Genomic DNA, 15,179 nt, shown 5'->3' with positions numbered 1-15,179 from the left:
GATGAATTTTTAAATTGGTGACCAAAACTTTAAAGAGAAATAGGACAGTTACATAACTTCAAAGTATCTTCCCCCCAATATTTATTAGTTCTGTGGTAGTTGTAACATATGTTCAAATTCTTTGATACTTCTCCTTCCAGGAGATGAAACTGAATTCTCCTCCCTGAGTGTATATTGGATTTAGAAACTGGCTTCTAATGCATAAAATATGAAAGGGTAAAATAGTAACTTTACAGTGGAGAAACTCCATAGACTAAGTGATCAAGGTGAGTATTACCAGTGATAAGTCATGTTGATATCATGTGGTATATGATATTATGTGACAGGGGCTAGAGGCACTTTACCTCTGTGGTATTTTACCAAAATTCCACCATCAGTCTAATGACTAAAAAAACATCAAACAAACCCAATTTGAGGGACATTCTACAAAATAACCTAACCAGCACTTGGCAAACCTAATAAGGTCATGAAAAAACAAAAAAAAAAAAGACTAAAAACTATTACAGATTAGAGGAGATATGACAACTAAATACAATGTGGTAACCTTGACTACATCCTTGGACAGAAAAAAAGGATATTAGTGAGAAAACTGGTGAAATCTAATAAAGTCTGTAGCTTGCCCAAAAAAAAGCTAGGTGATGTGATATATAAGAACTCTCTATACCAAGGTTGTCCAACCTGCGGCCCAACACAAAATCACAAACTTTCTTAAAGCATTATGAGATTTATGCAGGGACTTATTTTTTTAAAGCTCATCAACTATCATTAGTGTTAGTGTATTTTACGTGGCCCAAGACAATTCTTCTTCCAGTGTGGCCCAGGGAAACCAAAAGATGGGACACCCCTGCTCTATACTATCTTTGCAACTCTTCTGTAAGCCTAAAAGTTTCAAAATAAATGAATTAACCAGTTTTTAAAAGTAATTTTGCAAATTAGAGTACTCTTCAAATTAAAGCTGAACCATTAAACTTGATATCTAGACCCACTTATTGCATGAATAAATCCAGTTTTAATTAAGTTACTTTGAGATAGGGTTTTACTACATAGCTTTCTGCATTTAATGATTTTGGAGAGGGAAAGAGAAGAATAAAAGATAAAATTTGAGAGAATCTATTTGCACGTAGTAAAAACAAGATTTCAGAATCTTAAGGGAAATGGTTAGAAGAAGACTAGTAAAATAGAGTAAGGACATATTTAAAGGAAGGCTAATTTTAGAAGGACAACTATGGCAGTAATATAGGCAAAGGGGAGACCAGAGGGGCCAGGAAAGCATTAAGTGCTATCACAAAAGCCTACACTAGAGGTTCCCAAACTTTCTGGGTTTACAAGGCCCTTAATGTGTAATTTTTTTCAGACTCCCTCACCCCCAAGCCAAAAGAAATACCTAACCATTTTGTTTATTAAGTAGTCAGGTCCAAACAACTTAAGAAGGATGTATGTCCTAAAAACTTAGCACCTGTTTTAGACACTTGACAATCTAATTCTTAAACTTGAGAATTAGATTGGACACTGCCTCCCTAGTTTCCTGTTCCACACAGATTTCATGTGATACCTGCTTTTTGTCATAGCAACTGCCAAAAGCCCAGCTTTGCAAAAATGTGGTATCATTGAAAAGAATGTAGCAATCTAATTTTGAAGCTGAACTACCTCAAGCTAGTACAGTCTTCCGTTATTATCAGTGGAGGATTGGTTCCAGGACCTCCTGAGGATACCAAAATCTGAGGATGCTCAAGTCCCTGACATAAAATGGCATAGTATTTGCATATAACCTATGGACATCCTCCTGTATACTTTAAAGTCATCTCTAAATTACTTATAATATCTAATACAATGTAAATGCTATGTAAATATTTTTATACTGTATTTTTTAGAGAATAATGACCAAAACGAATCTGTACATGTTTGATACAGTTTTGTTTTTCAAATATTTTCAATCCACGGTTGGTTGAATCCATAGATGCAGAACCCACAGATACAGAGAGGACCAACTATACTTTGTGTGGTTTCCAATAGATGCTGCTATGTTTCCTTCAAAATTGTTAAACATCTCTTGGCTCCCTTGTGAGTTCTCTGCAGTGCCCCTGGGCTCCTTGGCACAGTTTGTGAATCATGGCCCTTGGCAAAAGACAGCAAAGGATGGAAACAAGGCAATGGAAGAGAAAAATCAACGTGAGAATTCAGACATGCTTCAGAGAAAAAAAATGAGCAGATCTACTAGTGATGTTGTCTAGAAGTATAATTATAGTGCAAGTATTTAAGAAGTTTCAAAACTTTTCTTAAAAAAAAAATTATTCTGGTCGGCACAGTAGCTCATGCCTGTAATCCTAGCACTTTGGGAGGCCAAGGCAGGTGGATCACTTGAGCCCTGTGTTCAAGACCAGCCTGGGCAACATGGCAAAACTTTGCCTCTACAAAAAATACAAAAAATTAGCCAGGCGTGATGACACACATCTGTAGTACCAGCTACTCAGGAGGCTGAGATGAGGGACATCACTTGAGCCCAGGAACCAAGACTCCACCACTACACTCCAGCCTGGGTGATGGAAGTGAGACCCTAGCTCAGAAAAAAAAAAAAAAAAAATTCTACCTCAACAGTCAGAATAGCTATCTCTCAACACTCTTTGCTTATATGCAAAAGAACAAACCAGGCTTGTCTTTAAATGAATCAATGAACCTGTTTAAATATTTGTTAATTTTGGCAGCTAAAATGGCATAGTTAAAACACATTGCTCTCACTTTTAATCAGAAAGAAAATCACAAAATAGCTGAACCACTGTAAGAAAACTCAACTCAAAATTTCAAGTCAACAAACATTTTTTGGAGTACCAATAGAACTGTCATCCAGCACCTGCCAAAGCTTTGTTTCAGATGGACTTTTAAGAAAGAATCAAATATGGTAGTTCTAAGACCTAATTTGATACTCTTCAGCAATTGGGTAACTTCTAAAATGACAGATTTGCCATCACTGCCACAGACTTACAGAATCAGGACCTCCTAGGGGATATGGAAATCTCCATATCTGCAAAGCACCCCAGCAATTCTAAAGATAGTCAGTTTGGGAAGCAATGGCTAAATCAGCACCGTCCTGTAAAACTTTTTGTGGTGATGAACATGTTCCGTATTTGCACTATCCAAGATGGTGGTCCCTAGCCACATGTGGCTAGTGAGCATTTGAAATGTGCCTACTGTAACTGAAGAACTGAATTTTACATTTAATTTAAATTGATTTAAATGTAGATGTAAACAGCACATATAGTTAGTTCCCTCTGTACTAGACAGCACAAAACTAAATGATTTATGTAAAATTTCCATTCTTCTAAATTTCCCAAGTGGTACTCTTGGTTTAAATTAGATGATCAGAAAACTAGGTTTCTCAGCCATATTCTCTCATAAAAAGTCTCCATGAATGGTCGACATAAACATTATCTTATTTAACAGTGGTTCTGAGTCTTTTGTAGTTGGAGATTTTATCCAATGTCATATTTTATTTTCATAATAAAAATCCTCTTTGGATTAAGGTCTAAGAAAAGTCTGCAAACAAATTTATATACTTTCTTTAGCCAGGAGGACTATTAAAGAGCCAATGTGCATCCCTTTTTGCCTTGGCTGCCAATAAACTCAGAACAAAATCCAGTCTCCAATAGCAGCAACTAACTCCTCTCAAGTGCCTAGTAATATGTGCTCTCTCTGCTCCTGTAAGACCATCATTCTATGTATATCCCTAAATTAGTCAACATGGTATTATTTTAAATTCTTAGGCTGACAAACTCTTTTAGACATAGGCAGGTTATCAAATTTTAAAGTGTTTTTTTAATTAAAGGTAAATTTTATAGGTTTTTAAAAAAAACTTTATTAAAACTATTTTCAAAATAACAACACCTGGATTAATAAAACCAGGAAATTTTTTAATAAACCAAACTTACTAAAGAAAATCAGTAGGTGCCTTTTGGCAAAGCTGCCTAAAAATATCACTATAATAGTGATACATAAGACAAATACCAGGCATAATGACATCCTGCAGTAATTTCACTGCCTCTGTTTCAAGCTCAGTTCCACTCCTTTTAACAAATATGCAAAAGTCCTAATGTAGAATATGAACATCCCTGTTGAGTATTCAAAATGCTTTGTGCCATTTTTCCTGAACTATTTGTATATCATGCAGTGAACAAGTTCAGTGGCTCTTTTGTTGAAATTTCCCAAAAAATCAGAACAAACACATTTGATACATCAATAGCACATTTCTAGAAATGCCTAATTTTAAGTTCCATGGGCATTTTAATTGCAAAACTCATTTGAAACTAAACTAAATCATAAGAACAGAACCTCCTCACATAATCCCTTAAAATTTCATTTTAGAAATCAACTTTTAAAGTATGTAAATCAAGATTTGATACCAAAATAATGTATGAAAATTACACACTACAAAAAGATCCTGGGCTCATTTCTTTAAAATCATGACAGGAAAAAAAATTTTAAGGAAAAACTGGCCCTGGGCATGGTGGCTTACACCTGTAATCCCAGCACTTTTGAGGGGCCAAGGCAGAGGGCCGCTTGAGGCCAGAAGTTCAAGACCAGCCTGGACAACATAGTGAGACCCCTGTCGCTACAAAAGATAATGAAAAACGAAATGAACAGTCGTCACACAGAAAAACATCATAAATTGCAGCAGGTGGCAGACACTTTAGCAGCCAGAGTTGGCAGCCAGGAACGCAAAAAGCACTGGGAAACAACTCCTTGCTGCCTGTCCAGGCAGTTGCCAGGGGAGCAAAGGGCCTCGGGAAAAGGAAAGGGACCTCAGACCTTCCAGATTGCTTCCTCTCACAAGAAACTATTTGTCACAGGAATTAAGATGGCTGCTGAACCAGTGGAAGACAATTGCATCAACTTTGTGGCAATGAAATTTATTGACAATACACTTTATAGCTGAAGATGATGGTAAAGTATAAATGAATTTATTTTTCTTTGCAAACTAAGTACCTGCTTGAGACACATCTGTATTGCCATTATTCACTGAGAAAAAAACAGTTCACATGATACCAATGTATTCGGAAAGCCAATCTGCCCTCAAAGGAATGAGGACTCAGTAGCACAGCTTTGGAATGAAGATGACCATAAGAGACACAAAGAAGAACCTCTAGCAAAAGATGCTTCCCTACACCTTAAAAAATTATCCAGCTCTTAGAATCTACAAAATAGACCTTGCCTGTTTCATAAGTCCTAAGATTAGCAGGGAGTCATGGATTCTGTTGGGTGCGGGAGTTGCATAGGAAAAGGGGATTGAAGCCTTAGAATTGTCCAAAATCAGTAACACCTCCTCTCAGAAAATACTTTGGGAAGAAGCCTGGGAGGTTCCCGGGTTGGGGCGAGGTGGGCAGAAAATTCTGGAAGTAGAGGAGATAGGAATGGGTGGGGCAAGAAGACCACATTGAAAGGCCAAGATCTGAAAGAAACCATGCATTTATGATTTCAGGGTAATTCAGAATAAAAGAGCAGAAGTAAGAGAATGATGAGAGAAGCTAGAGTGATAAATAGGGTGTAGAGCAAGATGTTCTCTTACTCCAAGATGTGAAATTTTGACTTTATCTTAGTGATAATAGGGTTAATTAAGCACAACATATATTAGCTAGGGTAAAGATTAGTTTGTTGTAACAAAGACATCCAAAGATACAGTAGCTGAATTAAGATAGAAAATGTTTCTCTCAAAAAAAGTCTAAGTAGGCAGCTCAGAAGTAGTATGGCTGGAAGCAACCTGATGATATTGGGACCCTGACTTTCTTCAGTCTTGTTACCCATCATCCCCTAGTTGTTGATCTCATTCACATAGTTGAAAATCATCATTCTTCCTGGGTCCATACCTCAGTTATCAAGAATGGGTCAAGATAAGAGGAAGTCAGGTTCATTCCTTTCAAAGACTCTAATTGGAAGTTGTACACATCAATTCCCCTCATATTCCATTGACTAGAATTTAATCATATGGCCATACCAAGTGCAAGGAAATCTGGAAAATATAATCTTTACTCTGGGTAGCCATATGACTCTTTAAAATTCAGAAATAATACATTTTTAAAATGCCAAAAAAAAAAAAAAAAAAGGAAATACATCATAAAATGGCTTGGCACAGTGACTCGGCTGGGCACAGTGGCTCACGTCTGTAATCCCAGCACTTTGGGAGGCCAAAACAGGCGGATCACGAGGTCAGGAGATCGAGACCATCCTGGCTAACATGGTGAAACCCCGTCCCTGCTAAAAATATAAAAAATTAGCTGGGCATGGTGGCACACACCTATAGTCCCAGCTACTTGGGAGGCAGAGGCAGGAGAATTGCTTGAACCCGGGAGGTGGAGGCTGCAGTGAGCCAAGATGGTGCCACTGCACTCCAGCCTGGGTAACAGAGCAAGACTCTGTCTCAAAAGAAAAAAAGAAAAGAAATACATCATAAATATCATAAAACATCACTACAGGACACATATGAACACACAGACATGCATACACAAATGCTGGCAAATTAATTCTACTTTGGAGGAATTAAGTTAGTTTTCTTAGCCCAACATTTGCTTGAAATTATCATAAAAAGGAAATACAGTTATAAAACCATAGGAATTGATTTTGCTTCAGAAGCAAAAATATGTAGTTCCTCTCCCCAAAAGTCAAAGTATTGTCAAAACTTAGCTCATTTCAGCCCTGTACTTCTGCAGGCACATTCCCTGGTTACTCCTACCTCCCTGGTCACTCCAACCTATGCTAGTTCATCTTTCTCTAACACTCTTAAAAGTTCAGGTTATATTTACAATCTTCTTCCCACCTACTCTAACCTTTCTCTCTAGATAGTTCTCTTCATCACTCACTGCTTATTTATCAGATAAAAAATAATAACAACAATGGGTAAAATTTACTGGGTGCTTACTCTGTCAGACACTGTTCTAACCCCTTTATTACAGGTATTATCTTACTTAATCTTCAAAACAACTCTGTGCTGGAAGTAGTGTTATTATCATCTCCACTACAGAAGAGGTACTAAGAGATAATTTGTCCAAGGTCACACAGCCAGAAAATATGTATTTTACACATACGCAGACCTCAATGTTTTCAGAAGCTGTTCTAAAGTTTCTTTCTATAAGGCTGGAAAACTGGCACAATGGTCTCTGTTACTTATGTAGTTTGAGTGGAATAAGACTAAACTAATAGTTTAGAGCCTGAGCACAAGGAAAACAGAAAGGTGCTAGACTCTGTATTCCCTAAACACTAGCTGCAAGTAAATCCCACGACTTAAAGCAGAAGTCAGCAAACTTTTTCTTTCTTTCTTTCTTTCTTTTTTTTTAAGAGATAGGGTCTCACCATGTTACCCAGGCTGGTCTTGAACTACTGAACTCCTGAGTTCAAGGGATCCTGCCACCTCGGCCCCTCCCAAAGTGTGAAGATTTACAGAAAAAGTTTGTTCTCTATTTTTTTAGAGAACAAAAGAGCCAGTGTGGATCAGGCCAGAGTTTGCCAACTCTTGATCTGGAGGCATATTCTGAGTCATGTGTAGACATAATCATGATGTAAGCACATCAATATCCAATTATGGCATTAGGTGGCTCCACTATATTCCTTAAAGAACCCACCACAATTGAATTTTGTAAAACTGTTCTTCACATAGAATAAAGACTTAAAATCTGGATAAAATACAATATGTAACAATTACAATTTAAAAAAAAATCAGTTCATAAGATACTATCATGAAATTACAAAGAAGTAACATCAATTTAGCATTTGCTAAAATCATATGCCTTTGACAACTTACGATATAGAAAAGACTGCGCTATTTTGTTTCAAGGAATAAGATGTTCAAGATTCACATAACTTGCAACATAGAAAGTATTGCAAACTAACCTCTCTAGAAGCAAGCCTAGAAACTAGGGAACAATACCTTTCTTACCTTGCCTCTCCCTTTTGCAGTCATCTAACCTTCTGCCCCATCTCTCCCCTCATACATTAAAGATTTTAGCACCAGGCCAAGTGCTGTGGCTCACACCTGTAATCCCAATACTTTGGGAGGCTGAGGTGGGCAGATCATTTGAGGACAGGAGTTCGAGACCAGCCTGGCCAACACAGCAAAACCCTGTCTCCTCTACTAAAAATACAAAAAAACTAGCCAGACATGGTGGTACATGCCGGTAATCCCAGCTACTTAGGAGGCTGAGGCATGAGAATCACTTGAACCCAGGAGGCAGAGGTTGCAATGAGCCACTGCACTCCACCCTAGGCAACAGAGTGTGACTCTGTCTCAAAAAAAAAAAAAAAAAGATTTTAGCACCTGACTCCGTCTTAAACGTTTCTGCTCCCATTATTCTTGGTAACTTCAAGAGCCACACAAATAATCTGTCCACACATTGATCTCTAAATTCCTTGACCGCCCTCTTCATACCCAAAAAATCTTTTACTCCATTTCACCTCAGCCACCAACTCTCATGGTTATATACTAATAGCTATAGTCTCTAACAAGGAATAGGAATACCTGGAAGGTGCAAAAGATTATCTACTTAAACACGGCAAGAAATAGTTCTTAAATTTATTTATTTTAAATGTATTTATTTTATTAAAGGAAATTAAAGTATACTCATATTTCATGTATGCAGTATCTTAAAAATATATTGGGATATGTACTTATTTTTGTAAACAGATATGCACATTGATCCAAGGACACCACCAGTATCTTGTCATTAACATTAACCACATCCTCAAAATCAAGCATCTCACACTCTTCCACCTCCCATCTTTCCAGCTCCCAACCCCAACAATTCTTTAACCTCTTTAAAATCTTTCAATCATTATCCTTTTCATGCTTTCACTGACTATCCCATCTTTCACGTACTTACCTTCCTCCTTTTCCAGCTTATATTCCGTGGTTCATCACTAAAACCACTCCTGCACATTTGCTCTCAATTTCCCTGTCTCTCTTCCCCTCAGTTATACATTCCTGACAAAATCCAATCCTGGTCAAATCCAACTCTACCTATTCTGCACCGAAGCACTGAACACAGTTGGATTAAAATATGCAAACTTGCTGGTTGCATTCACTTAAAATTTATAATCACAAAGTTAAGAAGGTCATCACTACTACCCAGCAATCCCCCTACATTTCCCTGGTCAATTCATTCTCACTTTGACAACTTCATACCTCATCTCCTCAGTTCTTCAACAACTGTCACCTCCCTCCCAGCAGATGATTTCTTATATTATTTCCCTGAGAAAACAGAATGTCCACATCCTCCCCAACCAAATCTACCAACCTATCTGCTTCTCTACCCATGTACCCTGCTTTTCCCCTTGTAACAGTGAATGGTCCCTGCTTCTACCTAAGTTCAACCTTTCCACTTGTGTTCTGGATCCTTTTCTCTTTCTCTCACTCAAAGACTTTTCTGTCCTAAGGTTACCTCCTCTCCCACCACATCATCCATTTTTCCTTCTCTACCAATCATTTCCATCAGCATTTAAACATGCTGCAGTATCTGCCAAGCAAAAAATGTACCTTGAACCCTTGTCTCTCTCCAGGTATTACCTAGTTCTCTGCTTTGTAGCAAAACACTCCAAAAAAAAATCATCTACACTCACTGTAATCACTTCCTTTCCTCTAAGCCAACTTAATCAAGTCTTCATCTCCACCACTCCATTGAACCATTCCTCAAAATCATTAGTTCTTTCCATCTTGCCAAATCCAATGGTCACCTTGCTCAACCTCTCAACAGTATTTGACACAGCCAAATACTCCCTTACTACACTTTTTGCAGTTGGTTTCTTAGAAAACACGCTCTCCTAATTTTCCTATCTCACTACTGCTTGTTTCCTGTCTCCTTTGTTGGCTCCTCCTCTCCTTCCTCACCTCTATATGCTGAAGTGCCTCAAGGCTCAGTCCTCAATCCTCTTCTCAATCTGTATTAATGCATAGGAAATTTCCTATAGCCCCATGATTATAAATACTACTTACATACTAAGATGATCCAGCCTCTGAGTTTGAGACTTTTATAATTAACTGCTTCATTAAGATCTCCATCTGGATGTCCCAAACGAAAAGCAAACAGAATTCTTGACTTCTCCCTCACACCAAACCTTTTCCTCCCCAAGTGTTCCCCTATGCCTTCAATTAATATTACATTCACCTGGTTGCTCAGGTCAAAAACCTGTAGTCATTATTGTCTCTTACTTTACATCACATCTAATCCATCAGTAAGTCCTGCTAACTATATCTTTAAAAAATTTATTATCCAGCTATATGCACATAAAATTTTCAAAACTCACTGAACTGTACACTTAAAATGGATGCATTTTACTATATGCAAAAGTGTAAATTATATCTCAATAAAGTGTGGTGGTGCTGAGTGTGTGTGAGGGTATGTGTGTGTTACTTACATATGTCTGACCATTTCTCACCACCTACTACTCTGTTTGGATTACTGCAATAGCCTATTAGCTGGTATCCCTGCTTCCACTTTTACTCATGACAGTCCATATCCCACAAAACACACCAAGTTTGTTTCTAATTAATGCTTTTTTCTGTTCTTTGTAAAATTTATTTCAAAAGTAGGTTATTTACATCAAGGCTCATGTATCTCTATATCACTCCATGGTCAACAGAGAAATGCTTGCTTAAGCCACCCAAAGAAGTGGATCTGAAATTAATACTTCTTAATGTAATTTGGTTTTCATAAATTCAAGAACACTGAAAGTGCATGTAGTCTTCTTAATGTCTAATTGGAAAACTAAGCTGGGATCAGTGACACATAGCCTGGAACATCAGATTAAAGAGTTTATATTTTATCTAACAGGCCAGTGTCACAAACTTAAACACTAAGAAAAACTACTTTTTTTTACCTTTCAAATCCTGGGGTCACAAGGTTGGCAAAGATGTGTGAAATAATGAACAAAAAGAAGAGTTACTTTCAGGGATATATCTTCACCTTTTTGTACCTCTAGAGTTTTGAACCATGTGATTGTATTGCCTATTTAAAATATAAATTATAATTAAAATTATATTTTAAAATAAGGAAAAGGAATTCTTATATGACATAGAAAAATAAGAAACTAAAATAAATACATGACTTTTTGGGAAAAGTTTATGGCGCTTTGAATATTTTTAGTCCTCCCACCACAACTAAGAATTAGATGGAAGAAATATAAATACAAATATAAAATATGTTCATATATATACATACAAAATATAATATGTATTCATACATAATGATTAATGTCATATATTAGAGAGCTTTTACCAGAATTTAATTTGCAACCTAGTTAAATTATCATCATAACCCCAATTTGCCAACTTTCATAGTTTCCTTAAACACCTGTAAAGCCTTTGAGAACTCATATAGTAAAGATTTCTCTCAGAAATCTAAAAGCCTACAGATGATAAAAGAACAGAACAGAAAGTAAACTAAGAGAGAAATGATAGTATAGTCTCTTTCAAACTCATCTCCAGAGGCCAGTCTTACTACTTGCCAATAGCTACATCATTTAATAATTAAATGACATAAGGACAACAAGAAGAGTAGGGGGTATAAACCCCTATCATCTCCAAATTTGCTACAGCCCCTTCATGTGGCAATCAAGGAATGATGACGAATAGGACCTCCCTGGTATACTGTCCTTCTCTCGAATGAAAAAAAGACATTCTCGTTTTTGCTCCTGATCTAAGTTCTAGTGGTTCTAGAACTGGTATAAGTAATTCTGGTATTAAGTTCTAGATATAAGTTCTGGAACCACTAGACAATACGAGAAGTATTAGGGGGTACTTAATATTTAGTACCCCCAATACTTCTAGGAGAACATCCGAATCCTTCTGGTATTAAGTCCAGATCCTATCATAAGACCTGATTTAATAGGGACACCATAATGGCCATCCCTAAAAGTAATCAAGCCATTTATTCAACTGCAATCAAGCTAAATTTTCACTGTAGCTTTTACCTTTAGACACGTTAGCAATAACTTACATTGTTATTTAAAAATTAATAACTTAAAAGCTCTAGGGAAATAAAATTCCAGGAAGACTGCAAACTGTGAGGAAGAAACTGATTTTCTAACTAAGGAATCACCTGATAATGTTCTATTTCCCCTAAGAAAAAGATTAAAATTTAACCATCTTAACGTTGATGCTCCCAGTATACTGCCAAGTTAAGAAACACCTATAATCACGACCTTCTCCAGCTTAGTTAAGTACACCCCAATTTCCAACACAAAAGCTTGGATGTCAATCTAGCCCTTTTCTTCTCCCTCATCCCCATCTTGCTCAGATCCCCAATTGAAATGACCACCAAATCCTACCCATTTTGTGTTCTGAGTGTTCCTCCAGTTAATTCTCTCCATTCCCTTTGCCATTGCCTAGTCCTAAACTTTTGTCTCCCCTTATTTATTAAAACAGCTACCCTAATAGTGCTGCTTCCAGTCACCCTTTTACTATGATCCTCAATCTACACTGCTGTCCTGGTGATTTTCCAATAGCAAACCTAATGTCTCTTCTGCTCATAATCTTTCACTATGTTTCTATCACCTACAGAATAATTCCCAAATCATTTATTAACAGCATATAACTTTACATGCTTTCAGTCCTGCCTGACTCTCAAACCTCATATCTCACTGCATGCTCCCCAATCCTACACTTTAAACCCCATTAATATCAAACTATACTACTTGAATTTCCAGCACATCCCATGCTAGGTAAGCTTCCCATGTTTCTGCATAGGTTGTTGCTTCAGTCTAGAATGTCTTTCACTTCTTCTCCCTTGGCTTCCTGGACAACAACTATGAATCTTTCAAAACCCAGCTCAGATCCCAGGAAGCCATCCCAACAACTCATCCTCTACCCTTAAAGAATTGACTGTTTTTCCCTCTGTGACCTCGGTACATAATAATGGCATCTATTAGGCACTATGTCCCTGACACTGTTCCAAGCATTTTAAATGTATTAACTCATTTAATCTTCACAATAACCCTCCCCATGAAGTGGCACCATTATGACCTTTATGGATATGGAAACTTGAATCACAGAGAAGTTAAATAACCTGTCCTCAAAGATATTCAACTGGATGGAGACAGATTAAAATCCTTATGTCATACATATTTATATTATTGCATCCCTCACGGTGAATTTATTCATGTGACTCTCCTTATACTGGACTGTACACTCCTTGAGGACAGGGATTATGTCATATTCTACTCTAAATCCACAGTACCTGGTATAAAGTAGGTAATGAGTGCATGCATTTCTCAAACTGATTTTAAAATAATATTCCTAATAAGTTGAAGAGAAAAGCATTCAGAAACTAGTTCCAAATAAATATTCAAATATAAGAGTTCTAGAATAGAGCAAGCTATTTTTTTAACCTAATAAAAAGGATGTTAAAAAGAAAAATTATTACAGACCTGAATTACAGTCCTTCTGGACAAAGAAATGGACTTATTTTGCAATAAGTCCATTACTGCTTAATCACTGCTGTAAATCAATACCCAAATGACCATTTGCTTAAAATTAACTTTTTTCTCTCACTAAATAAAAAATTTTTGTTGTTTATCATTCAGAGCAATGGAAAGAAAGCCCTATATTTACTCTTCTCAAGTGGAAAAAAGCCAATCACAGACCAGTACTACTAATTGCTTCCTTAAATCTGGCCAAGAAATGTATCCCATTAGGCAATGAAAATAAAATACAGTTGCCTGAGTAAGCATTTAACAAAAGAATTTCTAAGGTTTTGAGGATGGCATTCCATTAATCAAATAATGAAAAATTATTTATCCTAAGCAAGGAAAAATGAAAAAACAAAAATAAAATAGATTACCATCACCCCACAAGAATATAGATTTCTATATTAAAACTCTATTAAATCACATGCCTGTTATATTAAAATATACGCATTAATGCTCACAATATTTCAGTTGCCATTGTCTCCTTAAAATTACAAAAATCAAAGTTATTTTAACACTAATGATGAACAACCTCAAAACCAAATCTATTGTATTTAGTGTGCTCTCACAGTTACAGTCCTCTGAGCCATACTGAAGCGCAGTAATTAAAATCCACAGGGATGGTACTAGCAGCAACAGTGCACAGCACAGTACTTGTTAGAGTTATCTGCACCCCACCCAGCTTCTACACACTAGTGCACTATAGAAAGGTAAATATACTATCAGAAGACCCAGAGTTTAGGCCACAGTATGCTTAGGCCATAGCACAGCAAACTCTACCTCCAGGTACACCTTACCATTTCTTCGTACACTCGACCATCAGCTCCTGGTAGGAGGCCACAAACTGGAACTTGGATGCATGTTTTCCCACACGCTGCAGTCTCTTCCAAACTGAAGCCATGATGATCAGTCAAGACACTGGAGCAGTTCTGGGTTAGCAATACAGCAGCTTTAATAATGCAGAGGGTCCAAAGCAAAGGAACTTTGCATGTATGTCTTTTAAAAACTCAACTACAACTCGAAATGATGCTCGGGGTCCATAAGTCTTCTCCCTGTTTCACAGGGTAAATCCCATCTTAGATGAATGGCCCAGTCAAGAACACTATGATATACGTGACAGGATGAGTGGGAGGGGGTTCCCTCATGGAGACATCACCATGCCACCTCAGGGGCTATATGATGTGTATTCTGGAGGACTGAAAAGCAAAACAAAGACAAAAAGAGAAAGAATATGAGGAGAGAATCATGAGAAGTGACTAACCACCCATGTTAAATAACGCTGCAAAAGACCATCCCAGTTCTCTGCATGTCTTTTAAACAATGAAACAAAACACCGACCTCAAAAGCCAGTAACATGAAGGATACAAGACACCAAGGAAGAAATTACAATTCACACAGAAGACGTGGAGCGACACATCAGGTAGTCATCATCAACAACAATCCAGAGAGACGGTAACTCGGGGCCCTACCTCCCCCTGTTAGCATCACAGAAGGGCGAGCAGAGCGCGAAAGTATAGGGATGCTGTTTAATGTCCACCGCCAGAAAGAGGGAGAAGTGGAGTATTTTTTAATAAACTTTGTTTTTCAGTCGATAATTAATAGCCTCAAGTCCGACAATATGTGCTTGGAACAAATTAGGGAGCCAGGAGGAATGCTATTTTTCAGTCGGAGGGAGGAAATGGATGGGGAACGAGGAGTGGAGGGAAATCAGGCAGACAGAGGGCAATGTCCCGGCTCCAGGC

General features: G+C 37.4%; 1 protein-coding gene across 7 annotated transcripts in view; it reads right to left on the bottom strand.

The window, feature by feature from the left end:
- Positions 1-15,179, bottom strand: part of EHBP1 (EH domain binding protein 1) — a 354,447-nt gene that overhangs the window by 338,633 nt on the left and 635 nt on the right. For all 7 annotated transcript variants that reach the window (XM_003262441.3, XM_003262440.4, XM_030828368.1 and 4 more), the window contains exon 2: positions 14,235-14,633. In XM_003262441.3, the coding sequence (XP_003262489.2) occupies positions 14,235-14,338 (104 nt within the window). In that variant the 5' untranslated portion in view covers positions 14,339-14,633. The remainder of the gene's footprint in view (positions 1-14,234; positions 14,634-15,179) is intronic.

The sequence above is a fragment of the Nomascus leucogenys genome, chromosome 14, assembly GCF_006542625.1.
Source record: "Nomascus leucogenys isolate Asia chromosome 14, Asia_NLE_v1, whole genome shotgun sequence".
NCBI classification, from domain to species: Eukaryota; Metazoa; Chordata; class Mammalia; order Primates; family Hylobatidae; genus Nomascus; species Nomascus leucogenys.
This window is presented reverse-complemented; position numbering and strand designations above follow the sequence as displayed.